The sequence below is a fragment of the Rhodnius prolixus genome, unplaced genomic scaffold (genome assembly GCF_049639745.1).
Source record: "Rhodnius prolixus isolate KJV_2025 unplaced genomic scaffold, Rpr scaffold_12, whole genome shotgun sequence".
Lineage (NCBI taxonomy): Eukaryota > Metazoa > Arthropoda > Insecta > Hemiptera > Reduviidae > Rhodnius > Rhodnius prolixus.
This window is the reverse complement of record NW_027411635.1, coordinates 14,294,972-14,314,006: the sequence shown is the minus strand read 5'-3', so window position 1 is coordinate 14,314,006 and position 19,035 is coordinate 14,294,972. Positions and strand designations below refer to the sequence as shown.

General features: G+C 35.0%; 1 protein-coding gene across 3 annotated transcripts in view; it reads right to left on the bottom strand.

The window, feature by feature from the left end:
- LOC141461664 (uncharacterized) overlaps window positions 1-19,035 on the bottom strand; it is a 270,742-nt gene that overhangs the window by 112,302 nt on the left and 139,405 nt on the right. For all 3 annotated transcript variants that reach the window (XM_074142877.1, XM_074142875.1, XM_074142876.1), the window contains exon 4: window positions 442-514. In XM_074142877.1, coding sequence (XP_073998978.1) covers window positions 442-514 — 73 coding nt within the window. The remainder of the gene's footprint in view (window positions 1-441; window positions 515-19,035) is intronic.

Genomic DNA, 19,035 nt, shown 5'->3' with positions numbered 1-19,035 from the left:
ACCCTTATTCTGATTTTTCACATTCCATTTTATCACCGTTGGATTAACACAATAAAATCGCCAATCAAGAAGTAGGCGAGATTGCAGGAGATTGAATAGCATGATTTCAACAGCGATTGCAGGTATAGTTGAGTGAAGAACTATGCCTGTTATAGAACCTCCTAAAAGTCTAATATATATTTTTTTTTTTAATACACATATGAGTGATTAATGGTCGTTATCTATTGATTTTATACAACTGCATTCCCAGTAGACGTTTAGCTTAGTTAGCGCTGAATAATATTAATTACAATTAATTATGAGGAAAATAAATGACTTTTTCCTTCCCTAATATGTGATAAACATTTTTAACTTTGCGCATATCTTACAATTATTAAATGAAATTTAATTTTTTTTCTCAAAAAAACTAATGTCCATATAGTTGGATTTGTGCAAACTTACCCCTCCTTTGCATGAAACTAAATAGATCGTCGAGAAATTCCTTTCTTTTGGGGTCGTCGCTTATCTCGTACAACTGTAACAAAGCAAACAATTTAGATTAAATGGAATGTTTTGGAAATTAAGTTTTCCAAAAAAGCTATTAAATAACGAGACTATTGCTGTAAAACATTTTATTTTAAATTTAAACATATTTAGTTATTATCACCTTCAATATACACCACTCCCCTATCCCTACAACGCTCCATGCGAATTTGCCATTGTTCGAAACAGTGCTGGAAGTCTTTTTCTGTGAGCTCCAGCATGACGCGTGCGGCTTTTTCTTTCACAGCTTCAACGGACCGAGAAATCGTGTTCCTTTTAATGCAGGTTTGACTTGGGGGAACAGATCAAAAAATCACATGGGGGTCAGGTCAGGCGAATAAGGGCGGATGGCCTAAAACTGGGATGTTGTGCTTGGCTAGAAACGTCTTGACAGACAATGCAGTGTTCTCTTGATGGAGAACCCATGACTTGTTCTTCCACAAATCGGGTCCGTTTTTTCCTTACTCTTTCACGGAGTTCAGCAAGCACCTCACGGTAGTAATGTTGATTAATTATAATTGATATTTTCATCCGTTTTGGACGTGGAAGGGCAACATCTCCGACGTCTTCTCGGCCATCTTGGAAACGCTTGAACCACTCAAAAACTCGTGCGCACGTGATTAACATTCATCGCCATAAACTTCTTTTAATAAAAGATAAGTTTCAGTAGCGGTTTTACCCAGTTTCATGTGAAATTTCACGACAATTCGTTGCTCTACTACAATGTGTAGTATCATGTTTTCGGCAAAACGAAACTAACACCTCTTTCACAAACGGACGGTTCCGGTCAGACAGATTTCTCTACAACCACGTGAGATGCTGCAATCGAAAGAGAGAAGGCTTTACGCTGCACAGCTATCCGGTCGTTAGGATTTTTTAGCATAGTTCTTCAGTAGCAGCATCAGTCTCGATATTTAATAGCCACACCTCGTATTCCGCGTCTGTATGAATACATTTTTTCCAATAGCATAATGGCCGTCAAAAACTGTGATCATGAGGTCTTAGACTATATTTTGGTTCCACTAGAAGTGTAAATCTAAACAAGTTGGCTCGTTTTTAGGACGAAAGATGTTTTGCCGCAAAAGATGTTTTGTTGCGATGATTCAATAATAAAGTTGCGGTAAATAAACATTTAATACAAATTCGAATCTTGAAGAATAACTGAAATAGTTAAGAACCTAAGGGAAAATCGTGACAGTACGCTGTTAAATATAGATTCTGCAGTTAAGAAAAAATAATAATACTATTCTAGAAGGAATAAGTACAGATAAGACATTAGGCGATGCGTTCAGGTAGATCGATGTGGAGTACCTACTCCCCACTTGTGGCGCATTTTGTCAAGGAGGGTAAACTGATAGACGAAGATAGAAGGAATTGATCTTCAAGTCTGCGGCGCTGACTGATGAGCTCCAACATGGCCGGACCCCCGATCGAACCAATGACTAATCGCTGGCGATTAACTCAGCCCACTTAATCTACGGCTGACTATCAATCTCATATGCAGTCCCCTTTCAACAGGCGTTCGCCTGCGCCCGGCCGTTAGTTAGGCCCAGTTTGCGCGCATCATCTTCTCTCACACCACACTATCTCAGTCTATACTCCACTGTTTCTCTCTGAGCACGACTATGATTGGACTCCTTTCTTAGAGGCAATTACCCGACCATCGGTGGGACTAAGACGCCCAGATCTCTATTGCTGGCTACCTTCCAAGCGGTAGCCTCATCATCTCCTTCACATCATTCTAACCTTTTTTCTAATTCATTCTCCCTATAATTATATATTTACAGACGCAGCTTTCAATTACTATTAAAGTTTCTATTTTCCTCATATTCAAGTAACAATGACGTAGCTACAGACACTAAAAGTGTTGCAGTTACTTGTTACAAAAAATGCCTGGCAAAGATATTGTCAGCAAACCAGTTATATCTTGAATCTAGAAAAATAAGATTGACGCCTATTTTAGTCCTGAAATCGCACATCTGTTTAAGCGAATCCCATCAGGACTCCGCCCAAATGTCCGTGCATCTTTCATTTCCGTGACTAAGTTAGTGACACGAATAGGTTTCTAGTCTGGGATGCTTAATATTATTAGTTTAATAACTGATTATTATTACTGAGTCACAAGGGGATTCTGCAGCCAGAGAGATCTCTTAAGAGATCTAATAGATGAACTCTTCCGTTTTTTTTATACAAGATGAAGAATATTTCCCACCAATCTTGGGTGCGATATGATCTTCTCTGACCACAGAGAACCAAACAACCTCGCGTTAACAAATCTACTAAACGGTACTCGAGAACTCACCCGGTAGAGTCTGCACAGACTCTACGTTCTGTGGAGGATATATTCACGCATTATTAGGAGTAACCCCAAGTCACCAGAATCATCTGACACTTATTTAACTTTAGGATCATCAAGTCATTCAAACTGTGTTTGATTGCTGGAACAAACTTCGAGGAATGGTCTTGCTCTAACCAAAATCATTTCTTAACAACCATTTTTTTATTAGTCATCAGTTTCTGGATCAACGAATGGAGAGGTTACTCCATTTCTGGCCAGCTGCTCAGCACCTTCTAAGTTTAGGCTATGATGGGGGGAGGGGGTGACCTCCAGGACGATCGTTTGCATTCAAAAGACCGCTTCAGCGGTCTGAGGATCTCAAACTAAACCGGTGACACAGTCTTCGGTTTTGATAATTAATATAAGGTAACAATGAAAGCGGAATTTTAAGAATAATTTTGTAAGAATTTTAAATTTAAAAAAAACTATTAATTTAACTGAGTTTTTGTAACGGAAGTGAGGTCCGATGATATTTGAATGCTATTTGTTTAAGTAATTAACTATTTAGGCTAACAATAGTTTAATAAGTAGATAGAGCCCTCTTTAATAGGAATATAACACCAATTTAAAACTATAGACTCGATAACAGCAATAGTAACCTGGAATTAAATGATAAAATGAGGTTACAAGTTAGGAGGTTACTTTACCTTAAAATGGAAAATTTTATTTTAATGGAGCGTGACAATTATGAGTGGTAGTAAGCATTTACGTAAAACCTATATTTCTTAGAACAGGTGAGGTGCACAATGAGGCGCTAATCCCTTGTTAACTACTTGCGCCGTCTCGGAAACTGTGGTAGTTAATAGCGGAAGACAGAAAACAACACCTAGATTCAGTTCACCTGTTCTAAAGATCCGAAAATGGAAGCCAGAAGTATGTAAAGCGGGCGCCGTTTCAGGTCTTGTGGAATCACTTTACTTGGTGAATAGCTAAAATGGCGCTTAATTTCCTAAAAATTGATGCGCCCCACAAAAAAAAAAAAACCATCGACTTCATCACTCGACTTTCTCTAGCTACTAATCTCAAGGTTACTGTACTCACAATTTTGCTTTTAACGCGGAGAATTAGAGTCATATTTAATTCTTATCAAGATTATACAGTTTATAAAACCTTTTATTACACTGAAATGTGATCTACAAGGAAATCTCTCCATCCAAAAATAGCCCTAAAACGATTTTTTTACAGAATGTTTGTAAAAGTAAAAGCAATAACTCTATATCTGTTTAATGTATATCCGAAATTTACTGAAATCCTAAGCACTACTTTTGAGAAATCCCAAAAAAGGTAAAAAAACCCATGGATAGCGTGGTACCAGTTATTCTTTTTCTGCTTAAAAAAGTACGCGAGAAATAACATAGTACATTACACAAAAATGGCACTTCAAAATGAATCGACTATCCCATTTTTCAGCCATACCAAAATCGATTTTTTTTTTTCAGAAAATTAAAACTTAAAGTAATTGCCTATTTTTTCAGGCGGGGCTTAACGTCCAACTAAATTAGGTATCGTAGACTGTGGGGGCGGAAGCTCTTACTTTACTATAAACAATTTTTTCTAAAAAATAAATACGTTGGATTCGAACTGAGGATCTCCCACTTGCAAAGCCACGCTCATAGCCACTAGACTAACACTCACCCAGGGAAATTAGTTTAGAAAAAACGAATCATTTTTGAGAAAATCTCCTTAATATTGAAAAATAAATTCAGTAAAGTTCAACTTCCGTTAGACTGATTTTTATCTAAAACTTTATTCTGGTGACTTCCGTTCGCAATTACTAAGTGAAATATTAAATTTGACTTCTTTTGGTTTATACAAAATTTTTGCGGGAAAATTAATTTAAGGCGGGTTCATTTGTGGGGGAGGAGGACATAATTCTAAAATAAGAACACTGATAGGGATGGGATTATAATAGCTATGCGCGGTCGACGTATTTGGATTCCCTCGCGGAGATCACAGGTTCGAATCTCAGCTGATAGCCATTAAATTTTTCTGTTCCTAGAGCATCTTATTAAAACAGTCTGTAACGAGAGAACACTGTACGGAGGCTGGCAGTACACTGAAAAAAAGCTCAGGGCGCCAACAAACTCAGATGTTGTGATGCGCCTTAAATCATTTAAAAAAATAAATAATTAAATAAAAATATAGAACGCTGATAAGCTAGTGAAGCCGCTTCTGGTGCAATATATGACCAGGCTTTTATTGGTAGTTTTGGCGAGAGGTAAATCTCCAGATTTGAACTGAGACAGCGTTATTCAGAGAGCCACGCTATGTGAGCTTTACATGTTGAAGTTTTATTTCATTCATGCAATTATATTAAAGTTAGGTCGAATAATGACGCATTACTATTAACAATAGGCCTAACCTAAACCAGGCTACAAAATATATTAAATTATAAGTGTCAATCTTTTATAATATACCACCCAAAAATCTGTTCTACCCATTAAGAAAATATAATAAAAACAACTATCATAAAATTACCTACTTTATTACTTCAGACCGAAATATCAGCTTCGAATATACATTATTATTTCCTATATATATATATATATATTTTTTTTACTTTGTTTTAGTTACTGGTTGGTCTTAGTGTTTTGTGAGCATGTCGGGCAGGACAAAAAACCGTTTTTATTTTTGTAGCTACTAAATAATAGGGGAGAACAAATTATAAATATAAAAATGTTTATGATAACATTAAAAACTGAAGACTTGGGGAGAAAAAATGAATGCTTTTAATTAATGTTCAAATGTATACTGAAACGAATTTTAGGGTTCATTTTTAGAATATTGATAATTATAGAGCCAGTGGCAATTCTGAATTTCAAGCTACGGCATAAAATCAAAATATTTTTGGCATTTTCTTTTTTGCTTGCGAAGTCCTTAAATTTTAATGGCTTCTAAGTCGCATTAAAAATAATAATAATAAAAAAGACTATTCAGTTCCGGTGTTCTGAACTATGAACAAACAACAAAAGACAGACAACACTTTACGAGGGTCGTTTGAAAAGTCCGTGCAAAGTCAGAGAGATAGCACTACAGGCGCGTATTGAGGTTATGTTTAGTTAGTAGCATCTCTTGGAAGAACACACACCAAGTTTCAGCCAGATCGGTCTATTTCTTTGTGTTTGGCATTCGTTTGAATCGAGGAAGTCGAGTGATTTTCAAAAAATTGACGAAAAAGAATTTCGTGCGTTGATTAAACACTACTTTATGAAAGGCAAAACGCCTCAGGAGACTAAAGAGAAGCTTGATAAACATTATGGTGACTCTGCACCTTCGATTAGAACAGTTTATAAGTGGTTTCAAAATTTTCGGAGTGGCCATATGGGCACAAGTGACGCTGAACGTTCTGGACGCCCTGTTGAGGTTACTACTCCAGAAATCATTGATAAAATCCATGATATGGTGATGGATGACAGAAGAGTGAAGGTGCGTAAGATTGCTAGTGCTGTGGGCATCTCGAATGAACGGGTACATAATATTTTGCATCAACATTTGGACATGACAAAGCTATCCGCAAGATGGGTGCCGCGATTGCTCACGCTTGACCAAAAACGAAATCGTGTGAAGTGTTGCAAGGACGGTTTGCAGCTGTTCCAGAAGAATCCGCAGGACTTTAAGCGTCGTTTCGTCACTGTGGATGAAACATGGATACATCACTACACTCCTGAGACAAAAGAACAATCTAAACAATGGGTTACCAAGGGGGAATCTGCGCCAAAAAAAGGCGAAGACCGTTCCTTCGGCCGGAAAGATTATGGCGACTGTCTTTTGGGATTCGCAAGGAATAATCCTTATCGACTATCTGGAAAAGGGTAAAACTATTACAGGTGCATATTATTCATCGTTATTGGACCGTTTGAAAACCGAGCTGCAAGAAAAACGCCCACAAAAAAGTCCTTTTCCATCACGACAACGCACCAGCTCACACCTCAGCAGTTGTGGTCGCAAAATTAATGGAAATAGGGTTCCAACTCGTTTCACATCCCCCCTATTCTCCAGACTTGGCTCCCTCGGACTACTATTTGTTCCCCAATATGAAGAAATGGCTGGCGGGAAAAAGATTTTATTCAAACGAGGAGGTGATTGCAGAAACGAATGGCTATTTTTCAGACTTGGACAAATCCTAAGGGATCAACAAACTAGAGCAGCGTTGGACGAAGTGTATAAGCCTAAAAGGAGACTATGTTGAAAAATAAAAAAGGTTTACCCCAAAAAATTAAGTAGTTTTTATTTTTGCACGGACTTTTCAAACGACCCTCGTATTTGCTCCGTGTTTCCATATTTGCCCCTCCAAATAATTTTAGCGTAAAGATTTGGATTGAATTACCGCACAAGAAAACTTGGTTTACATATTTCAAATTTAGTAAAACGGGTCCAGGTGATTTTTTTTTAAATTCAGTCTTTATTTCAAAAATATTAATGTTTTTCATTATGTTTACCAGATTCGCATTTTTTGTTTTTTCAAATAAAGGATAAAATTTCAAAATTAAGGAGTGAGCTAACCGCTCTATATCGATTCACTGAACACCAATAGATTCTAAGACAACATAATAATAACAATATGCCTTCAAATCCTTCCAATAGTTTGCACTATCAACAACAGATTCAACAAATAGCCTGCCTAATTGTGCTGCAGGATTCTTAAAAACAATTATTGTCAGGTTAAAAAGCTTATTGTGAATGCATTTTTGAAATAGCATGCATACAATCTACTCGAACATTTATTCTTAATATAGAACGTGAACTGTGAACATCATTGGAGCACAAACGTAAACTCTGGTGCTGAATTTCAGCATTTTAAACATTTTAATAGGTCACTAATACATAAAATTGGTAAAAATATTTTTGATGTTTTTTTTGTCTTTTTAGTTGTTATTTTCAACTGTAACGGTTCTATAAATTTTTATTAAATATGGCGTGCTAAATCTATAGCATAAATTAAATTTCAATTTGAAACATTTTTGGGGGTGTTGGAATTATAATAATTCTAAAATTGAATGAACTTCTGAATTTAATTGGTTCGCTGTTCTAAAATTTAACTTGTTATATTTTGAAAATATGGGTAGCTCCACAGTTCTGGATAGTATCAAGTATAGTATTATAGTGTAACATAGTATAGTATTATAGTATAATACAGTATAGTAGACCGGACACATTCATTATCAGAGAAAGACTAATCAGTTTGGTATTAAGGATTCCATTTCACTATGTTTCTGTATCACAATACACCTTCAAAGGCAGGATTCTTTACACAAAACTGACAATTCTATCTCTTGTGATAGATTAAAGTCTAAAAATGGTCTGGGATACAAAAAACATGCGTGCTAAGAAGGATGAATAAGTGGGGTAGTTGGTTTTTCTCCGGAAGGATTCGAAAAAGGAAGAAAGATGTCTGCAAAAGTACTCTTTGGATCAGTCTGAGGAAGGCTAAGATCTGTCTAGGAAAGAAAATCGTGAAAGATTTGTGGCTAACTTCGGCCTGAACAAAGATTAAATCCTATAAACTACTAGGTTTCCTTAACTAGAAGAAGCTGGATAATGACATCTGCAGATTCTGTGAGGAGATAAGTGGTATCTCCAATACAACTCCAAACTGACTGCGACTTCATGATACAAGAACAACATCATTTATACCTGAGAAATAACCAGCTGGTGATGATGGTGGAGAACATAACGCTCATTTGTTGGGATTTCTACGAAATCTGCGATTGAAGCGGTTGTAGCAAGGAGGACTCGCCTAGCACCAGCTTTGAGGTGCACAATATATCTTAAAGGTCGCAGAATACTGTAGTAACCCGAATAAAGGTCTAAATAAACAGACTCAGTTTAATATTTACTACTAATTGGGAATTCCTCAGTTACAAAGAGGTATCTCCGTGTATGTTCACGCACAATTTTCAAAAAAATACTTTTAAAATAAACAACTAACTGCAATATGGTTGGTCTATTTTGAACACTACAAATAATCAATATGTGTGTTCATTTGAAGTAGTCTTGTAAATCCCTCTGTTCAGAAATGTTAAACTAGAGAGGGTTACCCTAGATAATCCTGATTAGGTATATGGTCATTTTAGATGAAATTGAGACAGAAATAGAAAATAAGATTGAATCTTAAGGCGATGGTACAGATTTGTGAAAAGGACGTAACAAAGGCTGTTTACACCCTTTTTGGCCGTGTTTAGCCGATAGAATAAGCCGAGGAGAATTGGGGATGGTTTCAACGTTACGGTACAAGGTAATCCCAGATAGAAGTTAGTAGCAGCTTTAGGGCGTCAGCTAGTTTACAATATCTCTTTTTTTTCTCATCAAGTTTAAAAGGCATCAGTAAAAACTATTTATTCTGATGTTGAATCAACTCTTCAACCCAAAAAGACTTTCTGTTCTTGTAAATCTTGTTGTTTCTAATTGCAAATTTAATTCAGACTTAATCTTCAGTTTTTGCTAACTGCTTTTTCAATCAAAATCGTTTTACTAGGTCGATTTTTCCGTAGTCCATTTTTTCCCCTTTTAAACGGTTCCTTTAAACTTTGTAAACTACGTATATTAGATAAATAAAAGTAAAGTAAAGTAATTGCCTGATTAGTCAGGAGTGTTTTACCATCAACTCACCTAATTAGGTGTTGTGAACGGAGACGACTAGCAAACATACTTTACTGTAAATGTATCATATGAAACATAAAATAAAATCTAAGGCCTACATGAAATCGAACACAGTACCACGATACATATTAGCTTTGCAGGCGCCACGGTAGCCGAGCGGTTAGAGGTGATGTCCGCAAAGCTAATAATATTGTTAGTACTAGTACTGGATTCGATTCCCCCGGTCTTAGGCCTTGGATTTTATTTCATGGTTAATTCAAAAGAAATATTCAGTAAAGTATGTTTGCTAGTCGCTTCTGACACCTGATTGGTAGTTGGACGTAAAGCCCGCCTGAAAAAAAATAGGCAATTACTTTACTTTACTTACATATTAGCTTTGCGGGTCTCGCCTTAAACCGCTCGGCTATCGTGGCGCCTATATTAGATGTAAATAATTTTACATTCTTTCTCTTACTTCTCTTAAGAAGAATGTATTGAAATCGAGTAGTTACACGATTTCGAGTTCCTCTGAGTACAGAAAAGTGATTTTTTACCGCCTGTATGTGTGTTTAACTCAAAAAACTTGTTTAAGTTCTAATTTTGATTTATGATTAGTTTCTAAGGTAAGGACCCGACAAATAATTTAGCTTTTGAATAAACTCAGCCAACTGGACAAAACAGCTAGATTTTACTAAATCAAGTTTACACTCTTTTTAAGATTTTGTAGAGTTTGGATCCAGCGAATTTGAAAGGAGTGCCTTTTCACTATAATTTTTGAACTTATCACCTTTTACTGAATTAATTTTTATTTTTGTAAAATAGCTTCTTTAAAATGAAAATGTGCCAACCAATTTTTTTAGTACAGATTCTGAGAGTCAAGAAAAATTCAATAACGTAAGCAGCATTAAGAAAAAAGGCATGTTTAATGAAGATGTCTACTTACTCTTAACGCTAGCAAATTTGGTAAGTTTGCCTTTACCACAACAATTGCATTCTCCTCTGTTACTAGAAAAAAGTATGCAAGCGTACTACGAAGTGTTAAGGCTGACATAGATTTGTGGCGATTAGCAATGGAGGTGAGAAGCTGTGTACAACTTGTTTTGAATAGCCTGAAGCTCCATCGAGACATAACACGGATTTGTTACACTATTATATAGAATCTACAACTTCTATTATACCATTTACTGGTTTTATATAAATATCTCCTAGAAATAAGACGGTCTTGTGTATAAATTTAAATATTTAAAAAGAATATCTTACGAATAAAATCAGTTTAGGAGCACAGAAATAAAAGTTAGGCTCTCCATTGAAGTCCATTTCAGTTAATTCTACTGATTCTAAACATCTCTAAAATTTTACTTATTTATCGTTCCATAAATAGCCTCTTTGAAACCACTAATCATAATCTTATATCTTATAAAAATGATTTGAAATGATTGTAAAATTCAGCTTAATGAAACCAAATCCAAATCCTCATTCTTCCCCGAATCGCTCAACCTCCTATTAAACTGCAATTTCCTCTCCTTTATCAACTAATACAGTGTCCGCAACCTTTGTTCATTGGAAAATAATTTTAAAAAAAATTGAACAAGAATCACCCGACAATTAAAAAGTCTACTTGACATCAGATCCAGTGTTTCGCTAAATAAATAATAAGTCTACTTATAAACAACACAATTTTTGACGCCACGATATAGTCGAACGGTTAGAGGCGTAGCCTGCAAAGCTATTGTGGTACTGGGTTCGATTAGGCCAGAGATGGCGAACCTTTTTGAGACGTTGGTCAAATTTTGTTCATTTTTTTTTTGTAGTACTAGCTCTTGGGTCACTAATGCCCATTCGCACAAGAGTTAAGTTTAAAAATTTTAAACTGAATATTTTCAAAACTAAACATCTTTAAAATTCAGTTGGCTTAACGAGTAAAACGGGACGAAACAAGTGGCTATGGAAGCTCTTTTTACATACATAACTGAACAAAACCTTACAAAAGTGTGTTTTATCTGAAGAAAAATCTAAATATGGTTATTTGCTTTGGGTTGTCGATTTTTTTAACAAACGAAATATGAGTAAAATTATACATTTTATTTGATATTTTGTAAACGCAAAAGCATTTGTCGTCATTTGCGTTTTAGAACTGTAATGATCAAACTAAAGGTTATAGATAGCATTTAAATTGCTTTTGTGTCAATGCGTGATTGAAAAAAAATACAGATAGAATATAAATTATCCATAGCAATTTTAGAAAATCTAAATCAACCCGCGTAAACAAACAAATGGTTGCCTAGCAATTGTGGGTCAGTGAAAAAGCTTGCGCGGGTCATAAGGTTCGCTATCACTGGACTAAGCCTTAGATTTTAATTTATGGTGAATAAGAATACTTTAATGGTAAAGTATGATTGCGATCTGCCTCCGTCCGCGACACCTAATCGGTCGTTGGACGTATAAAAACCCTGCCTGAAAAATAGGCATTATTTATTACTTTACTTTAATTTTATTTACAATAAAACCCACCTGGACGTACAAAATTGAACTTTTGAGTTCAATCATATGTTCCAATCACCAATCACTTCAAATGCTAAAAACCCATCGTACAATTGTTAATACTCCTTCATGTTATTTATCCTGACTAACCATTTACTGTGACATTGTAGTCCTTTTCTCTTCAACTTTGTTGCCCAATCAGGCAATAAGAAAATTCTATAAATCCTTGCATTTCCACTCTAATTCTTTAAGTCCTGCACCATTCTATATAATCTACCCAGGAGATTAAAATGCCTGTAGCCTCGTGATTTTCTTTTCTTGTGTGAATAATGCGGTCAGCGTACCTGTATTAAGAGTGTTGTTATTGGGTAGTTTTTCGCCCTCGAAGTGAACAGATGCATGAGCGCGTAAATGATCAAGCGATTATGGTATTATTAATGTTAATTATAGCGCAAAATAAAAATAAAAATAAATAATTATAAAGTGAAAAGTGCATAGACGCTTTGGGTTCTAGAATTTTATAATTTTGCCTAAATTTTATAATTTTATGCTAATTTATAGTAAGAAATTAAAAAAGATTACGGCAAGTAAAGTAAACTTAAAACATACCGGATTATTTCACTATGTAAATTAAAAAATAAAATAAACTATAAAAATAATATTAAAAAAAAAAAAAAAAAATTAATACGATAAAAGATAATATTGTTTAGGCTATACCATGTGAGACGAATTTCATAATTTATGACGGGCTTCATAAAAAAAAAAGAAGTTGATGCTATTACAATCTTAAGAATCGCATTGAAGTGGTTGTTGGCTGGATGTAGACCGGTTCTGCCTAAACTCTGGCGACCTTGAGACCACAACACCAACCTTTTGTATGTAAGAAATACACTAGTAACATCTGTCTATACGGATTATATAGGTCGGATCTCCTCAGACTAATGCAAATATATTTTTAGGAAATCCAGAAATCTATTTTATAATAGTTCCGGTTTCCGTTTTGTATAAACTTGAAATTCTAACTATACTTTTTAAAGTTTTTTTTTTTTATCCTACGCCTTCACGGTCAATGGCTACTTCGGCCATGCGATTTCTGGCAGCCCAATATAAAATATTATTTTTTTTGTGTGGGTCCGTGGGCATATTGTCCCGGACATCCTACAGTTGGGAGCATGTTAACAGGTGCGGACCATTCATAACATCTCCTCCACAAAGCAAACAGATACTACTGTCCTTAATGCCAATTCGGTGGAGATGCTTCTGAAGGTAATCATGCCCCGTCAATAATCTAAAGCATGCCACAGCTGTTGATCTAGGCAGATCAGTCGCCAAATGCAGCCCATGACTTTTTAAAGGTAAATAGCTCTGTACTTAGAACTGAGGTGGTACATTAGAGAGCGCTTTAGGTTAAAACCTCTGGGTTCTCTCTAGATCTTAAATTTCACTCTAAAAAAACATTACTGGCAATTATAATGTCATCGTAATAATATAATACTCGTAAAAAGAAACGCCACGTTTCAGCTTCGCCAAACTCCATACAGAATCAATACTCTCTCAGATATACTTTCAACAGAAACTGTTACAAGCCAAACATACGTTTTTCTCCACATAGGATATTGCAAAAAAATGTCTGGTGCCTTCGGAAAAAGCCTCTAATCCAAGTTTACTGTTATTTTATTTTAGACATTACATATTCATTAAAATTTTTATGAAGGTGTTATAAACGTACAATATAATTAAACGGCGTATTAGAGAGAATCTTGAATTCTTTCGCTACCGTAAGAATCTTGTTTAAATGAAGTTTCAAAATGTGTCAGATAAAATGAACATGGGTAGCATGAGGGGAGAATTCACCCAATGATGAAACTCCCAAAGAAGAACATTTCAATATTATGCACTGGCACTTCTACTTCAATTAAGAAGAAGATTGCGTGGCCACAGGCGTTTTCAACCATCTTGGGAGGATTTCTTCGAAATGCAGTAAGCTAGAAAACTAGAGGATTAGAATATGAAGAAATTCAAGCATGGAATTTAACTTAACGGGCATCTTGCAGCTTCAGAAACATAGAAGAACAAGAAGATCTCGGTGCAAAGTGGAGTTTAGAAACAAAGTAAGGAGCATCAGTGATTCGACGGAGTGTTTTTGATTGGAAGGATTGGATTCTTGTAGATATTGGAAGGTTGAACGTATAAATAGTATATAAAGGTTGAAAATATATATACAGTCGAGCCTCCCATAAAGGACACTCTCACTAGCGACCACCTCCATTTACGGACAGTTTTTTGGATTTCCCCGTTTTACCCCTATACACTTTCTATATAAAAGAACCTCCGCCTAACGGTCACTCTACATAACGACCGCGGACATTGATTTTGGGGAACAGATTAAATGTTTCACCTCCCACCAATGACCACCTTATTATTAAAAGTTCGTTTTGACGCGGTGATCAAAATAATTATCCCCTCTCAAGTTTTTGTCTTTTTTTTTCTGGTTTTTCCTAAAGTTTCCTATATAAGCTCCATACATCTTGTACCATTTTAAATCATTTTTCAATATAACTTTGGACGAACAATATTATTTTTTCCGATATGTCTCTTAAACGAAAGTGGTTAACTCTAAAAGAGAAAATAAATATGTTGGGAAGATTTTGCAAAAACCAAATCGAGCCACCGTCAACTAGCCGAAAGGTTTGTTCTATTTTTCTAATAATAGATGATAGTATGATGATAATTTTACCATAAATTATTATTGTTATGAATAAATGTGATGATTATTATAAAAATTATTAATTAAGTCAATAATATGTAGTTTTTTGATAAATTTTTTGGATAATTAAGAAAAACTTGATGCATATCATATAGCTGCAATAATTATGCAATTATGTACGTTTTTAAATCTATTAATGGTAAACAATTTTTAGATAGATGTTTGGGGAAAAAACCCATATTTTTTCAATATGAAACTTGCCTACCTCCTTCTAACGACCACCTCCAAACAGCGGCCACTTTGCGCCAGTGTCCGTTATTGAGAGATTAGACTGTACTATATTGCAACCAGTTCCGCAATACATCTTAGTTGTGCGGGTCTTGCCTATAATCAACCTCCAATCTTAGCGCCAAAAAAAAATATGTACGCATATATTATAAAATAAACAAACGCATAATTGAATTTTGAACCCTCTAGTCGACTTCCGGCCATCAGATTTTTTTTAAAAATTTGAAAATTTACTCACTTTTTAAATTCCTCTCTCCCCCCCAAAAAATAAATTGGACTACCCACTCTTAAGGAATCTTGAAGACACTGAGGATAGCCCCAATTACATATTCCATTTTTATTAATATTATTGTGGGATTTGATTAGAATAAGATGCTAATAATTGTCATTTAAGATACGTAGTAAACGGATCTTCACAAGTAGAGGTGGTTAAACAAGGCTTATGGACATCTTATGCGCTGGACTTGGGCAAAAGAAGACCCTGGTTTCGAGTCCAACTTGCAACCCGTAGATCTTGTTTTCCTAGGAGCCTCTTACAGCTCACTATCTGATGATGTTACTGGACATTGCAACCTATAAAGATAGACTACTCTCCGGGAGAACGGTATTGCAAATTAAAAAAAAACACTTTCAGAACGTCATTGATCTCAGTGACCATTAATTTCAGGCACAAAAAAACCTAGTCGTGTGAATGAAACATGTTATAAAATTACTCGGTTAGAAATATAAAAGATTACAACTAAAACACAAACCATGTTGATACAAAGATACAATAAGCGTACATATAAACAAAGTTGATACGATTTTGTAAACATAAGAAATGTTTGCAATGCTGCATGAAGGTTGCATTTACCATGCGTGATTCTGAACTTATTTGATGCCAATGAAAAAAACTATTTATGTTTCTATCAGCATTCTTATTATAAATCATGTTTGGGGGCCCAACTTTATTACTGTTTGCCGGGCGAATCCCCCAACAGGACTTCTTTACATAAACAACATCCAGCCTAGCGAATCGCTTCATTCCCATGCGATAATTCTCACGCTAACTTCTCTTTACAATAAATACGTAGGGTTGCTGAATAAATGCTATATAATCTAACCCAATGCAACTTAAAAGATCTGCAACTTCTATTGCATTGCCCTGCAATCATTTTTGCTGAGCTTTTATCAGTACATATATCTCAGGTTGCTCACCAGTTGTGAGCGTCAGGAGAAGAAGAGGAATATCTTCAGACGATGGTTTAAGAAAATTGAATAGTGGCGATAAGAAAGACAAATCCAGAACAGCGATCAAGGACGAGGAGAATTTAAGGAAAGTTAATTTAAGCTAAATACTCTTCCTCATGCTGCAGATCCTGCCAGTGTCCAAAAAACGAAATTGAGACTAATGCTGCAAGAACTAACAACTCAAAAAGAGATTGGCTTGAACTTGACAATTTCTATTTTGAAAAACAAATATCACCTAACTCAAGATTTCTACAACACTAATACTAATACTAATACTAATACTAATAATATTGATAATTAATAATAATAATAATAATAATAATAATAAATTTATAGCTCTCAAGTTTTCACCATAGCAAGGAGGTGAGCATACAAAGCTGATATCATATAAACATTACAAAATATTAATCTGACACTAGTGCAGGGTTCTTTGAAATCCTGTAAAATAGCGAAATTTACATGAAAAAATACATATGGGTATAAGAATCCGTATTTAGACAATATAATGGACATCTTCAGCATCTTACCATATACAATAATTACAAATGATATTTTGAAGAAATGAATGTTATGTCTGAGAATAATTCAAACCCAAAAGTACAAAAGAGACAACAATAGTACATGTTTAAGCCTTACAATAATATCGATCTTACTCTTAATCCCTCGATAGTAAATTTACAAATATTGTTTACTTTGATATCATCTAAGCACCAATAATTTTTCGAATTGGACTAAGTTAGAAACCTGCTCCTCTTGAAAATAGAATAGTAAGAATTACTATTTATTTCTCAGGCCAATCTAAAATTTTACATTCTGTAAAGAAATGACAAAGATCGTCCTTAGAACCGAGCTGCAAGAAAAACGCCCACGATTGGCCCACAAAAAAGTCCTTTTCCATTACGACAACGCACCAGCTCACACTTCAGCAGTTGTGGTCGCAAAATTAATGGAAATAGGGTTCCAATTCGTTTCACATCCCCCCTATTCTCCAGACTTGACTCCCTCGGACTACTATTTGTTCCCCAATATGAAGAAATGGCTGGCGGGAAAAAGATTTTATTCAAACGAGGAGGTGATTGCAGAAACGAATGGCTATTTTTCAGACTTGGACAAATCCTATTATTCGGAAGGGATCAACAAACTAGAGCAGCGTTGGACGAAGTGTATAAGCCTAAAAGGAGACTATGTTGAAAAATAAAAAAGGTTTACCCCAAAAAATTAAGTAGTTTTTATTTTTGCACGGACTTTTCAAACGACCCTCGTATAAAAGATAAGTTGTAAATTTCGGTATTAAATAATTGTGAGGCCCAAAATTTAGTGATATTAGGTAAGCCTTTTTCGAATGTTTCTATATGGCTGAAATTACGATCGGAAGTATGAATGAAACGTTAGGTACTTGCTGATTTGTGTATCTATTCGTTTAATCAACCCATATACTTAAGTTTTAAAACTGTAGGTTATTGTTGGAGGAGATTTTTCCAATTATTATTTAAAAAAAAAAGAAGAAGTTTATATTCCCTGCGTTAAAAGCAGGTTTATTCGATGGGCAGATAATCTCTTGCTGGTCTAATTCTACAGGACATCCGTTTAGTTCATTCCTCATAGATTCTTTTTAAGGATCAAACCCACTAGAAATCGACTTATTTTTGAAAAAAAAAATGTAAAAACAAAAAATAAACCTATTCTGAAAAAATTGCATTACCGACTAACCAGGGGTGAGCAACCTTTTTAATCAATGGGCCAATTTAAATTTTAAGTTTTTTTGGCGGGCCGCACATAGATTAACTCTTATTAATAATTTACGAAAGTTCGTACGAAACGCATCGCGTCCGTATTGCATGTTTGAACAAGTCACCGACAAGTGTGTATCTCGTCACAAAAAAAATCGCGCAGACACGGCGCGTTCGTATTGCATGTTTAAAAACGTCGTCGACAAGTAACTCGCCATAAAAAAATATTTCGGTTTAGTATCTACTACCATTTTATTATAATTAATTTTATAACAATATATTGATGGGAGAAAGTCGATAAAATAAATTCAATTTTAGAAATGCTTGGAGGGCCGCAAGCGGCCCGCGGGCCGCGTGTTGCTCATCCTTGGACTAAACGATATCCCCTGACGTTTAGAATTCTTACAAATGTTTTTAATGTTCAGTAATAGATGATAAAATGAATTTTTTCTTCTGAAGGGTCTCTAAAGGAAAGCAATTAACATTAGCAGTTTCCCTCAAGATTCCATCAAGAAGAAAAATAATTTTGTCAGGAAAATATTTCAGATATAGGCACACAAGTAAGCGAATTTTATACCAATTTTAAGGAAAAATAGTTGAAGCCATTTCGAGGTCTTCACGAAGAAAACTGAAAATATCGCTTCAAGAAAATCGCTTTTCTTATTGCCTTATATTTCGACCCAAAAAATAGGCTTAAAAAAAGCATTTTTATTAGTCTATTAGTACTAAGCGCCGAGTACCTACACCAGTACACTAGCAGGTTGATAAGGTAGTACACATATTTTATTATAAACAGTCTCATATTCAGTTGTAATCGTGGCACTAAATAATTAAACATGGACGTGTAATTAGCAGTATAAACGGCTGAATGTTTCCGCCCGCAAGCCGATATCCACGGCTCTGATAAGGGCCCAATATTTCTTTGTCTTTGTTCCGCCTTATTACTATTCGCTTGAGCTTTGTCCTAATTACTTTTATTTCGGTGTGGGGTTCTACAACTAAATTGTTCTCTGATAATAAATATCATTGGATATTACAATTTTTAATTTTTGTTTAATTATTGCTTATTATATAGTTTTATAAAATTCTATTTAGAGAAAGTGTATTTTGTCTTCACTTCCAATTAGTGCATCTTAAGACCATTGTATGTGCAATCAAAG